This window comes from Oculina patagonica, chromosome 9 (assembly GCF_052425735.1).
Source record: "Oculina patagonica isolate OP01 chromosome 9, crgOcupat, whole genome shotgun sequence".
Classification (NCBI taxonomy): Eukaryota; Metazoa; Cnidaria; class Anthozoa; order Scleractinia; family Oculinidae; genus Oculina; species Oculina patagonica.
The window spans coordinates 22,903,886-22,917,682 of record NC_135766.1 but is presented as its reverse complement, the minus strand read 5'-3'; the positions used below and the strand labels follow the sequence as shown (position 1 = coordinate 22,917,682).

The 13,797-nt window shown below is 37.4% G+C and overlaps 1 protein-coding gene across 3 annotated transcripts in view; it reads right to left on the bottom strand.

Moving 5' to 3' along the window:
• The window catches only part of LOC144666118 (lysine-specific histone demethylase 2-like), a 43,215-nt gene that overhangs the window by 2,650 nt on the left and 26,768 nt on the right, over nt 1–13,797 (bottom strand). For 2 of the 3 annotated variants that reach the window (XR_013573124.1, XR_013573123.1), the window contains exons 6-20: nt 13,479–13,641; nt 12,796–12,901; nt 12,170–12,233; nt 11,341–11,514; nt 10,091–10,165; nt 9,294–9,431; nt 7,884–8,049; nt 7,320–7,378; nt 6,822–7,022; nt 6,132–6,206; nt 5,310–5,426; nt 2,622–2,747; nt 2,251–2,391; nt 1,422–1,571; nt 40–678 (exon numbers count right to left, since the gene is read on the bottom strand). Coding sequence is in view for 1 of the 3 variants with exons in the window: in XM_078527475.1 (XP_078383601.1) it covers nt 580–678; nt 1,422–1,571; nt 2,251–2,391; nt 2,622–2,747; nt 5,310–5,426; nt 6,132–6,206; nt 6,822–7,022; nt 7,320–7,378; nt 7,884–8,049; nt 9,294–9,431; nt 10,091–10,165; nt 11,341–11,514; nt 12,170–12,233; nt 12,796–12,901; nt 13,479–13,641 (1,854 nt within the window). In the remaining 2 variants the exon portion in view is untranslated. Of the gene's footprint in view, nt 1–3; nt 679–1,421; nt 1,572–2,250; nt 2,392–2,621; nt 2,748–5,309; nt 5,427–6,131; nt 6,207–6,821; nt 7,023–7,319; nt 7,379–7,883; nt 8,050–9,293; nt 9,432–10,090; nt 10,166–11,340; nt 11,515–12,169; nt 12,234–12,795; nt 12,902–13,478; nt 13,642–13,797 lie in introns of those variants that run through there. The other variant, XM_078527475.1, reaches the window with a different exon arrangement.

Sequence of the window (13,797 nt, the reverse complement as noted above, 5' to 3'; positions counted from 1 at the left end):
AACTACAGAATACAGGGCCACTTATTTGCATGTCCAAACCTGCATGCGCAATTTGGAGTTGTTTTGATAACGTTTGATTTAGCCAGAAAGTCCAGGTGACGTTCTTGTCGGGAGCTCTTCATTTGTAAGAAATCTTTTGGAGAAATTATGCAATGATTTAACACTCTTTACTGTCAGCTTAAAAGATATTAAACAAGTTTATAATGATCTTTTTGTGATGTCATTACAATAATAGTACAATGTACTTAATAGTAGAATCCTGATTTCTTGAACAAAAATAGCATTTAACAAATAATAATAACACAAAAAAAAGGAAGAAAAAAAAAAGTAAGTGTTCAACTGAGCATATCCAGGGGAAATAACTTTTGGTTCAAAGTTATTTGAAATCAGGATTCTGGGTAGAGTTGGCATGGTGTCCATAGCAACAAAGTAACAATTAACATTATATCTATGGGTTAAGTCATTTATCAGACCCCAACATGGGATTTTTGCTATTAAACAAGTGAACATTTTCAACATTTTTTTCACTGATTGAAAAGAACTACATTTGTCTCATTCTTGTTAATTCTTCCATCTATGTCATGAGTCGGTTTCCAAGGAAGATACAATTTTTTCAGCTTCTCTAATTCCGCTCAAGTAGGCCCCAGTCACTGTCTGTGGGTAGTGGCGGTTTGTGGCCTAGAACAGAAAATGCAAATTTGAGTGATACCGTATTTATTCTATTGAGCGCCCAACCTCGAATATGCGCCCACCCTGTAGGTAGCAAAAAGTAATAAGCACCCAGCCTCAAATAAGCGCCCCCCGGCCCCCCCACTGAGCCCCCTTCAAAAAATACTTAAGTGCACAAGAGGAGTACTTTGATTGTAATTGAGATTGAAATTGACTAAGTACTACCATGCTACTAAGAGACTTCCCCGAGGACTGAGGTTTTTTTAGTATTTTACAGAAACTTTCAATGAGCAGTTAAAATTCTTCTTTGGTACATCTTCACGTTTTATTATTACTCATTGTTTTGTTGTAAGATAAACTTACTACTTGCGACAAAACAAAATCAAAACACCATATTAAATAAATTACTCTGATAATATGAGGCCTAACAACGCTGAAGTAATTAGAAGCTGTACGTTGTCTTCATGCAGTGCCAAGCACATTGAAATGTGAGTCACCAAGTTCAAATACAGGGTTGCCTTAGTTCAGGAAATGGTCAGGGAAACATAAAATTATTGAAGGACCGATAAAGTAAAGGAATTTTATTTTGAGTTAGGAGAAATTTACATTTTCAAGAAAAGTCGGGGGAAATTGAAATTATAACACCGCTGATTCAACATCGGCCTAATGATGTCTGAAAGAAACATTTAAGGTCAATTATTGTGATCTCAGTACTTAAGGTTTTTTCATTTCTTTTATACTCAACTACATACCTCTCCAGCAAAAAAGAGCTTGCTATCCACATCGCAAGCCAGATGGTCGTACTCCTCTCCAGTTGAACCTATAGGTATGTATGAGTATGCCATGCCTGAATAAGGATCTCTGCCCCAGTTTGTGACCAAATATGCCTGAGGGTCTGGAATCTGCATTAGGAAGGGAAAAAAGAAAAAGAAACTACTTGTTAGTCTTATTTGACTGGGCTTTTAATTCCTTAAATTCAACTTGTTCAGTAAGACTTGATCAAGTTGAAAACTTATTAGAACAAAATTGGTTTGTTTTTTTAAAGTGCTTTGCCCAAAATGCTAACTGCACAATGTAATAGCTTTTAAGCATGTTTACATCAGACAAAGCTTAGCTAGCTTAGTTCCTTGTCATTAGGTGGGGACTAGGGCCAGACATTTCTCCATCTCAAAGCAAATATGGGAAATTTTATGTCCTGCCATAGCTGCAAGGCTTAATATGTCGAAATGATAAATGTGAATAAATGTTAAGACGAACCCATGACCTTCCAAAATACGGTTGGACGCTCTAACCACTGATCTATGGGAGACTCGTGGTGAGCGAGGTCATATACTAGGTTCTTATGTGTGACACGTGCCTTTCCATAGCTGCAAGGCTCAATATAGCGAAATGAAATGCTCAGTGGTCAGAGCATCCAACCGGTATTCTGGAAGGTCATGGGTTCGTCTCCAGTTGGGGGAAGTCGGAAAATCTTTTTTCTGAGTATTTGACTTGAGAACGCTCCTTCATTTATTTTCACTTTATCCAAGTCACCATTCCACTTAACATTTAAACACAATAGCTTCTTAGAGTGCTAATTACCTCATATGGAAAGAGCTTGCGAAGTGTGTTCATACATGAATCTACCACCTCCTTGTCTGTCATTGTTTGAGCTTGCACAGCCGTGTTGCCACTTAATACAGTCATTATAACATTACTTGGCTTCTTACTATTCTCATTGGTCTGTTGGAGAAAAGACAAATTAAATCCAGACTAAACTGCAGTGCCAACATAAATAATAAGCCATTTCCAACCATTCCCCTCTACTAACTATGATGGAATTTAGTACCTGATTAAAAAACAAATTCTTCCAAGGTGATTAAATCAAATGATTGAATGGATGCCAGTAAGGAGAATATTGAAGTGACCACGGATCAAAAGGCCAGTATGGCACATAGTAGATTCATGGTTACCTTTCTACAGAGGTCATAAAAGAGGCCACAGTGACCACGCCAGTCACGTGATTGGGGAACATGGCCAAAGAAATCTGCATCTTGGACAATCTTCTGCCAGAAGTTATACTTGAATTTTAAAACAACCTGCAACATTATTTACTACCATCAGTTGAAATTATAATTATTTATAAGCCATTTCCGCGTTCTTTTACCTCTGTATCAAGACGCAGGGGTTTCAATAAAAGCCGGTCACAAGTGGTCTACTGCCACCTACATGTATTAAGGGCCTCTTACTGCCGTCTGTTAAGATTTTATTTATAAGAGTTGCCTCTAAAAATTAATAGTTTGTTCAAAAAACATGTTCTTTGGTCAATAAAAATAGCATCAACAGCACTCTTTGATGTGCAAAATGCTGGAAATTGTATTTCAAAGCTTCTAGATTTCAATTTTTTCTGGGTGACAATGCCCCCATACCCCCCACCCCCCACCCCCCCCTTGGTAAAAGGGGCCTTACGGTCACAGCTGCCTTATGGTCACAGCCAACTATTCCACCATTGAAAGCCAATTATGAGAAAATGTTATTGAAACCCCTGAAGACGAGTCTTGGGGCACAACCTTTTATATGGAAATGAGTTAGGCAAGACAATTACTGTTCCAGTAAGACCAATTTTTTATATGAAAGGCTGTACACCAGCACTTGTTAAACAGAGGAAATCAAAGGCGCTTTGTTAGCCCACTCGTGAATGAGAATACTAAATGTATTGGTGTAGAGCTATGAAATGATTCTGTCCTTTTGTGAGCGGCATGTTAGTATAGAAGTTGTTTGAAGGGAGATATGATCACGTTGGTTCCTTGTGTTTACAGCGGACGCGGGTAATCCATTCAAAAGCCTTTGTTATATAACTCTAATTTCTACCATAAAGTGTAAGCTTGCTTATGCGTTGTGTAGTGGTAATGCGTTGGCCCTCCAGTTCAGCGGCCAGGGTTCGATTCTCAGCGGGGACGATTAATTTTTTTTTTTTACGACAATCTATTTTACAATTATATACGACGTCTTTTTTTTCTTTCTCCTTTTTTTTTTATGAATCTATTAGAGATGCAAATCAAGTACTATACAGTATATTATTAAAAGGCAACAAAATTCGTCAGTTTGGCGAGCTTTTTTACGATAAGTTATTTACGTATCATGACTATCGATTATCATACAATACGCTTGGAACTATAAAACATTCAGAGACTGCTAAAATTGGACTTTATTCATACAATTGTCCTGAAATCAACCTTTTAATACCCAACACAGTCGCAGTCCACAGTTCGTGCCTGGAAAATCTAATAAATTCCATCAAAACACGGAATATCAGTTCAGTGCTTCGAAGATTTTCATATTTTCTCTAAGATTATTTCTTCTATTTGTCATGTGAAATTCTTAAGAGCTATAAATCGAGCCATTCGAAGAAGCTTTTATACATACAAGCCATTAAACTTTGAACCTACTGTATCGGTCAGCGGGTAAGAACAACACAAAGAAATATATATGCTAATTTTCAACCCAAAAGATTAGTTCGCCCAAGTGGCCGAGCGGTTAGAGGTTTGGTCTTCAAAACCATAGTTGATGTAAGGAGTCGCTGGTTCAAACCTCCGAAGTGTGAAACAAAAAGTTTCAAACAAAAAACAAGGAAAATTAATTTATAATTTAATGCATAAATTATTATTCATAAATTAAAGTTAACAGCCCATAATTTAATGCAAAAATTATCATTCATAAATTAAAGTTAACAGCCCATCGACCGACCGACCAACTGACTGAGTGAAAATTTGCATATCACTTTCCATAACCATACTCGTTTCATTACATTCACCAGTAAAAAGGGCTTGGCTGACCTTACAGCGGATTCAGGTTGAGCATTTAACGGTCTCAGTTGTTGCGTTTGATGTCACAGTTGATTGATTGTGTTGCGAGACAAAATGACAGACGTTTCTAGGCAGGAATAGCAACGTTCTGTCTAGGAAAAAGCACCTTGTCACTCGTCCAGCGACTATTACTAGAAGTTATTTGTATCTTGGATTTTATTATGATGATTAAAATCAAGATAGAATACTCCTACTATTCTACAAAAAGAATAACTCCAGTAATCGCTGGTCAAGTGATGTGCTTTTTCCCAGACAGAACGTTGTCATTCCCACCTAGCAACCTCTGCCATTTTATCTTGCAGTGCAATCAATCAACTGTGACAATGAACACAACAACTGTACATGTGACCCTTAATTGCTCGACCTGAATCTACTGCATACACATAACATTAAATTTTCATTGTAGCACCGGACAATAGGGACTTTCAGATCAGAGTATGAGTACAAGATTGAGTACAAAATAATACAACTAAAATTCAAACCTAGTGCTTATGTTTTTGATTATCACATTTCACACCAATCCCGTATCAATAGTACAGCCTCCTATTAAACTGGCCAGCAACGCAGAGGAAAGAACGCTCTGCGAACATAACTGGATTAATTTTAAAGTCATACTGATACTCAATCTTGTACTTCTACTTGGATCTGAAGGTGTCTAGTATTTTAAGCTTCACATTACATTTGTTTTTGATCATCTTCGAGGCAATGCATTTTATTTTGTAACAACCTATCATGGTGTGTTAAAAAAGCATATTTCACCAAATCTTAAGAAAAGTGATAGAAAATAAAATGAACCTTTTCTATGAGACCAGCTCCAAGATTTGATATAGCAGCTTGCTTCCTTGTGGGGAGGTCAGGGGTGAACTTTAACCTTCCTGACTTTAACAGGAACAATGGTACAGTAACAATAACCTGTAAAGTAAACAATTAATTTCTTTGTCATTCAGCTCAATGGTGTATAAAATTTAATACTGTTGTATATAATTTCACAAAGTGCAGACATCAGGGCTTGTGAATATTTTTATCTTGGTGAGGGGGTGTCTACTGCTGAATCCTACAATCCTTACTTGGTACCATCCTTGGAGACCAAGGGGCAGTTAGTCAGGGGGAAATGAAGTAAACCCAGAAAAACTCAAAGCGTTTTTGAAAAGGGCAGAAAGAGCCCTCATCAGGAGCCAGCATTGGAGAGCTGTTTGGAAATGGTATGGAGAGACTTTCCCAGGTGCTCTTTCTGCCCTTTTTGAAAACTTTCACTGCTTCAAGTTTTTCTGGGTTTACTTGGGTGACTTGGTATCGGATTACAATTTTTTTTTACAATGTACTGTGAAGTTCTGCCCTTGTTACTTTTGGATTAATCTACAACAAATGTTAAGTCAGTTTGTTAAAGCTTCTTATATCATTATTTTATTTTCACGGTTTCTTAAAAAGAAGTTAAGGTAATATTTGAAGTCACTACTTTCAGAGCATCATTACTTTTGGAATCTGCTAACAACTGTGCAATCAACTGGGGCATCAATACTTTCAGAATTTGACAGTTTGCAGACAGACAATGATTGATGATGATGATGATGATGATGATGGTGATGGCCTGACATATAACCACAAACAATCATGTACCTTGTCTGCAGTCAATCGCTTCCCATCAGAACTTGTAAGTATGACTTTGTTGCCTGTGTAATTGATCTCTTTTACCTGACAGGATGAAACAAAGTATACACATCTAATGTGAGTAAGCTATGACTTTGTGTAGAACTTCATTTTCTAGGTAACAGATGGAAGATCTCTGGGTCAGGTACTTCAGCAGGCTAAATAAAAAGAAATATTGACAGTAAAAAAATGGCTTTATTATTACATCTATTCACTGCGACAAAAAATGAAAAAAAAAAAAATCATCATTGACAGTATAGTTTACATCAACATGCTCCAACTGGCCATGGGCTGACTAATTATTAAAAACTGACTAATTATTAAAAAGGTAAGCCTCAAGCCAAGCGGACCATACTACCAGAGCTTATCCCGGTTTCTGTAGCATAAAGCGGCTAGGAATATTTCCACCCCACCCCACCCCCTGGATGGGATGCTAGTTCATCGCAGGGTTACACCCCCCCCCCCCCCCCCAGCATTATTAGAGTAAAGTGTATTGCCAAAGAACACAACACAGTAACCCCGGCCAAGGCTTGAACCCTGGACTGTTTGATCCAGAGTCTGGTGCGCTTATCATTAGGCCACTGCGATGCGCCTCACTGACTAATTTTTAAACCACCAAATTAAATAAAAAATCTGTAACAATATGCGTCATGTCCTTACTTCATACTGAAGTTTTATGTCCAGAGTCTGAGCAAGGTTGTCTAGAAGAGCACCAAAGCCGTGCTGGAGAAGGGTGTGGTCCCCAGAAAACTGCGGGAATGACTCATTTTGGTCCCAGGACAATGAAGACACTTTACTGAGAGGGGCGGCACAACTGAACTCAAGGTTTCCAAGATGAAATTGTAATAGTTTATCCTCAAGCTGAAAAATCCAACAACACCCAAAGGCCATCAACAGCAAATTTCTCCTTACAGTTTTCACACACTATCAAGCAGACGAGTGATGAGAATATACTAGAAAATCATTCACTACTAAAATGTACTACATTCCAATTCAATCTGGAATCAGTGGGATCGGAAGAGCCACTATGTGGAAGTTGCCACTTTAAATTCTCATTATAATGTTATTCTCACTCTCACTGAGTACATATGCATGCAACTTATCCACAAAAAAATTGAAAAATATATAATTTTCAAAAAGATTAATACAAGTTCATACTTCAGTGAATGACCCTTGGGTTTCTTCCAAGAAAAGATTATGCATCTCCCAAACCTTATCTACAAAGATAAAGTAAACACGATTTCGTTAAATGCAAGTGACAGCCACCAAACAAGAATGTGTCGACACATCAACCCCACACAGGGATCAAACTGGGACATCTTGGTCAATCTGGAGCCTAAAGCATGAACTATTATGTTCTTGCATTTTGCATTAGTTACTGTGAAGCCTAGAAACAGTGCAGTGCCAGTGTTTTCTATAACAGAGCTTTATTTTGATTTGTAATGAATCTGTGGAAAATGACCAACATCTTCAATTGTCATGATAGCAAGGTTTGGCTAATAATTTTCTTTCCTAAAAATATTATAAACACACTGTTACACTGCACTGCTTGGCTTGGCAGATCTTGGCAACCTGAGTATATTGCAGGATATAATTATCTGCTACATGTACATATGGATGACCTGTAGATCATAACAATGACTTTCTGACCATAGTATATGATTGGGTAACCTGAGGGTCATCATTGTAAAGGGGTTTCGTTTTATTGAGATTTCACTGTACCTTCTAAAGACTGGTCCTCTTGTGTGTCTTTCTTCTGATCAGCAATGGCATCTAGAAGAGCATTAAAGTGGAATTCGACTTTGCTGTCTATACTGCTGTCAACACACTTGCCATCTTCAGTGAGGAGGTCACATTTGCTGCTAGTGTGGTGCATGGTAAGACCAGCCTAGAGAGAAATCATACCGCTGTACTGAGGGCCACAATTCTACAATCTGATTGATTGAGGCAGAACTTCGCTCCAAATTTTATCCAGTCTGACCAAGCATTGCCTTTCGCATTATTGCCTTGCTTGCTTTGCAAAGTACTGCTTGCCGATCGTATTGGATCACTCCCGGCAGATTTTTGCTCCCTCCCTACCCGCCCTCTGGGGTAGCGGGCAGAATTGGTATGTCAGGTAGGTATTACTATACTAATAGGTAGGTATCTCCACTGAGTTTACTCAGTGTGACGGTGTTGGTTAGTGGCTGCTCTAGGGGTGGTTCCCGCTGCCAGGGTTGCCATGGATACCTCCTCTCTGCTGCTTGCAGCTGCCCCCCCCCCAACCTTTGAGGCACCAGCTCCCAAAGCTCATCATTAGCGATGAGTTTAATAATGTTTTCTGCAAAATGTTTGCTCAAAACAGATACATGTACCATGTTCCAATACTATGAAATTGAATTAAACTTTTTATATTGTTATAATCATAAAATATATAAACAATCATTTTGATAAATTTATTGTTAATTGTTATTAATAATATTGTCCATAAATAATAAATTATATTAATTACAAGGCATTGTTGGGCATTATGGAAAAGGCAATATTCACCATTATTATTCAACAGATGCGCGCACTGCCCATATATGGTCAAAAAGTCAACGATATCTGTCATCCGTACATAACAGATATCCTGCGATATTCGTAGTTGCGAAGATTCGTCCGAAATCTTGTAAAGCGATGCATAATTACAGTTTTTCTATGTGCAAAATGTGTTTCGTTGACAATTTGTTGAATAATAAAACAATTATCTTGCTCAATCTTGCGAAATATCGTCTGATTTTAGCCAACTCGGCCTACGGCCTCGTCGGCTAAGTATCAGGCGATATTCCGCGCGATTTCGCAGGATAATTGTTAATTATCACGTATCCCATATACCGGTACACCTTGTTTGTGCCCCCCCCCCCCCCAAATTTTGCATAAGTTAGTATCATAAAATTTCTCTTGGGACACACTGTCTTCCCAAGAGAAAATAATTGAAAACAATGCTTATGCAAAATTTTGGGGGGCAAACATGGTGTATTATGAGAGATGTGAAAGTGGCAAATATAAGACAGTTAAATTATTTTAATAAAACTACGTATTACATAACATGTATTATAGTTAATTATAAATCCTTTCTAACAATTATTCACATTACATTTTCCCTCCTACCTGCTCACACAATACAGATATGGGATTGTTTACGCAGCCATTAAGTATTTGAGCTCCTCTACCAACACAGCATCCTAATATTTTCTTGTCATCCCAGACTCGCCCTCCAATCCTGTCTCTACTCTCCACTACTGTCACCTGCAACAAGACAAAAGTGTTCACTGTAAACTGTCGGGACAAACTCTTGATTAAAATACAACTTACACATAAAGTACATCTGTTCTATATGTTTCAAAATGGCTGCAGCAAAAGCTGTGAAGTACAGTGGAAACTGATAAGTAAACCCTTTATACTATGCTCTTTAACCCAGTCAAAAGTACTGATAGTAATTGAACTGTACTGGTCAGGAACACCTCTCGTCCCCATAAAGAAGGGAAGTGGTTTATATTAAAAACAAAATAGTTTTCCAAAGTTCCATGACTTGTCCAAGCCCGACTGGGAAATCATTTGAACAAGAAAACAACTGAAGGTAATTTTAGGTTTTAATACTTATTCATGCAGGATATTTTTTTTCTCACTGAAAGTTTTGTGCAAAATTGTGTTACTGAATAGCATTTATAAGCCCCTCTAATAAGTCATCCCTCTAAAAAGCCATCCCCCTCCTCCCCTTAAAAGGTCTTTTAAAGAAATAAGCCCCCTGGGGACTTAATAGAGCTTAAAGAACACTATGTATTTTTTTTTTTTCAAATTCTCCCGACTAGTACTGTACAATCTGTATGGAAGCATCTAAAGAGAATTTGTATGTTGATATTGATAAAGATCAGGGTTTATAAGGGTTTACTTTAGTAGTACTGCACCTTCACACCAAAGGTGTTGAGATGTCTTGCTGCAGCCAGACCAGCAGCTCCAGCACCTACCACAATGACAGACAGCTGCAAGGAAATAATAATAAAACTAAAGGTCATAAAGTATGATATGGGTGAGAGTAGTTCTGAGAAGAACTGTTGTTGGTGACTGACGTTTCAACAACATGAGCGGAAGTCATCTTCAGAGTCAAGTAAAAAGTTGTCATCAGACGATGATGTTATAAGTCTGGTCCGTTGAAGTTGATTGGTCAGTTCAGCCGTGATGTTATTGGCTGTAAGACTCATGTAAAGTTTGTCATCAGTAATTGGTCAGAACGACTTAATTAGACTAACAACAGACCGATCGAAACAAAAACTTTTCACTTGACTCTGAAGACAACTTTCGCTCAGGTGGTTGAAATGTCAGTCACCAACAACAGTTCTTCTCAGAACTACTCTTACCCGGATGATCATACTTTATGACCTACTGATACTCCTGGGTTAAAACCATTTACTAAATAAAACTAAAATTACTGAAATCTACAAGGACCACAAGACCACTTATACTACTGTACAAAATGGCAGGCAAGGATTAATTTAAGTATCAGAAAGGGTAATTTCATGTGTTTGTTTGCCTTGCCTTAAAGTGTATATGACACGAAATCTTTTATTGGCTTTTTTCTTTCGTTGATATGCTTAGATAAAGGATTCATAATTAAAATTTGTCCAAAAATTTTTTTCCGTCACTTTTTGCCTCCGAAATGTCGCACTCTCAGCCATCTTGAAAATTCATCAAACAAGTAGACGTCACAAAGGTGACGTGACGAACCCATTTGGCCGCGCGCCGCTATGACAAAAGGTACGTCACGTCACCTTTGTGACGTGTACTTGTTTGATGAATTTTAAAGATGGCTGAGAGTGCGACATTTCGGAGGCAAAAAATGACAGAAAAATTTTTTTTGGACAAATTTTAACTATCAATCCTTTATTTAAGCATATCAACAAAAGAAAATAGCCAATAAAAGATTTCGTGTCATAAACACTTTAAGCTTGCCATTTTTGTTAATTGTTAAATTTGGGACCATGTCCATACAATCATCATCCTCTTTCTAAAAGGCGGTAAGGCAAGGGTAAAAATGGCACCTTACTACCACGGCAGGTCACTACTTTGGGGTTTATATTTACTGTATTTGAAAGCTTTAAAGGAATCTTGATCAACTTGTGGATAACTAGTTTGACTGTGGTTGATGGATCAAACTTACCTTTTCAGCTTTTGGAGTAACAAGACTTCTAGGTACATCACCTAATATGCCATGGTTCACAAAGCCTTTTTTTGTCAGGAAAAACAGGACTCGTCTGACTTCTGTGACCATCAACACCCTTATCATACCCCTGATGATGATATGGTGGGCACACTTCTCTGGTGTTAAAAATTCCTGTGATATGAAACAAAACAGGAATCAGGTGGGTGTACAATGAGTGAAGCTTGCGGTTTTCAGTGAAATGTGAACTTTAATGAAATTCAAAATCCAACTAGCCATTACCGGTATGTTTTTCGCTGCCGTCAATCATAATTATTATGCCGACAACCAATGACCATGAAAAACAGAAACAAAAAAAAACGAATAGAAATCTAACAACTGACAAACGTGACCTTTTGAACAACTTTGAAGTGACCTTCTGTATCCCAAGAGATTCGCCAAGATGATTAACGGCAGCAAACAGCGTAAACCGTTCGTTGAGGATTGAATTTCAGAGTTGGCATATCACTGAAAATCGCAATAAGGCTTACTCATACTGCCCTAGAGTTTGGTATTGGAGGAAGCATGGTGACTCTGGATAGAGCGGTCTGAGTTCAAGCCCTGGCTGGGTCATTGTGTTGTGTTCTGGAGAAAGACACTTCACTCATACAGTGCCTCTCTTTCCCATGATAAATAAGCATCCCATCCAGGGGGGAGTACGTAGAAATACTCCTAGTCACCACTTTAATTTGCCCTAGGGTTAAGTATCACTTGTTACTAAAGTAAAACTTGGGAAAGCTTTTTCATAGTAAAAAATACATTTTTATAAAACAAATAATAAATTAATTACCTTGTGGTTCAACATCCATAGTGACAAAATAAGATTTCGAAGTGCAAGATAAAGCATGGGTTGTCTACAAAGGAGACACACAGCAAAATAAGATGTTCATTATTTCTGGTGATCACAAGTGGGTTACCCACATGTTAAATAATAATTTATTGCAGTACAAAAGAGGTTTTAAAGCATAAACTAATCAGTTTTCTGAAAATAGTGCTACATATTAAATAAAAACTAGTAATAAATTATATATAATTATAATTAATTCTCTAGTTTTCATGAGGCATAAACTAAAAACTAAATACATTCAACTGTTAGTACATGTAACAACTGAAGGATTTTGGGCAACTTTTGCTAAAACTCACTATACAGCACTTGTACATTACAACTCAAAATGTTCTCGTGAATATGTTATGTTTCTTAACAATAACAGTGAGGAACAATAGAATTTCAACAAATGCGATAATTGCAAAAGAAATAATTCCAGCTGTGATGGTGTCCCTTCACACCAACTGTTCAAAACAGTTTGGAATAATGATGATGATGATGTGATAACAACGACGATGATGATGATAACAATGATAATGATAATGATAGTGATAACAATGACGATGGTGATGATTAAATTGATCAGTTACCTGACAAATTCAGGGAATGTTTCTTTTTCTTCTGGTTCCATGATGTCGGGGCGGAAGGTGAAGGCTGTCTGAGTGGTGTCTGGGTGATAAAACAGTTGAACATATCCTGCAAGGAAGGCAATGGATATGTTGTGGTTTAGTTTTATCTTTTGTTTAATTTTTTCAAACCAGTTTGATTTGCATTTCCCTTTGTTTCAGATTATGATAATGAACATAAGACAATGAAAAAAAAAAATGAAACTGGTTTGAAAAAATTTAAACCAAATATAAAATTGAACCACAACAGATACCAACCTTAAGTTTTCACTAAAAGCCCTATGGTACATGTACCAAACTTGATGAAATTGAATAATCTCCCAACTGGTGTCATAACGATGCATGTGATTAACTAAGGAGAATTTGAATGTTGACATTGGAAATTTCAATCTTGGGTAAAAGGTTACAAGAACAAGGATTCCCAGGGCTTTTGTAAGAATTAGCACCCATTCGGAGCTCCAGTGGACGTCCATTCTAAATCAACAGCAAAAACTTGTGCAGCTTCCTATAAAAGGGGGATATTTTCAGCCTTTTTTAATCTATTACCCTCTCCAGCATACCACACAAGGCAGTCACCTACGTAAAATATTTTTTTTATAAGCCCTGAAAGGGTAAAGTAAAAACTTTACAAAACAAAAATTTTGCACCTGTAGAATCTTCGCTTTTGTTTTTCCAGTTGTTTAGTGTAGGACTCAAGCCAACTCCATCAGGAAAATAAGAGGCAAGGAACTGTGCTGCTGGACTGGACTGAAGCAGAGGTGGCTCTGTCAAGCTGTCAAGCCACTCTGCATTATTCACTGCAGATATTCTCTAAACAGAAAAGAAAATATAATGTAGTTGAAAAATTGTAACAAATGGAAATAAAAAATTTATAAAAACAGTGAGCAAAGTACAAGCACTTTAACATTTGGAACGCTTCTACAGCTCTAACTAGTTTTCATTCTAAACTCTATGCCTCTACGGCTC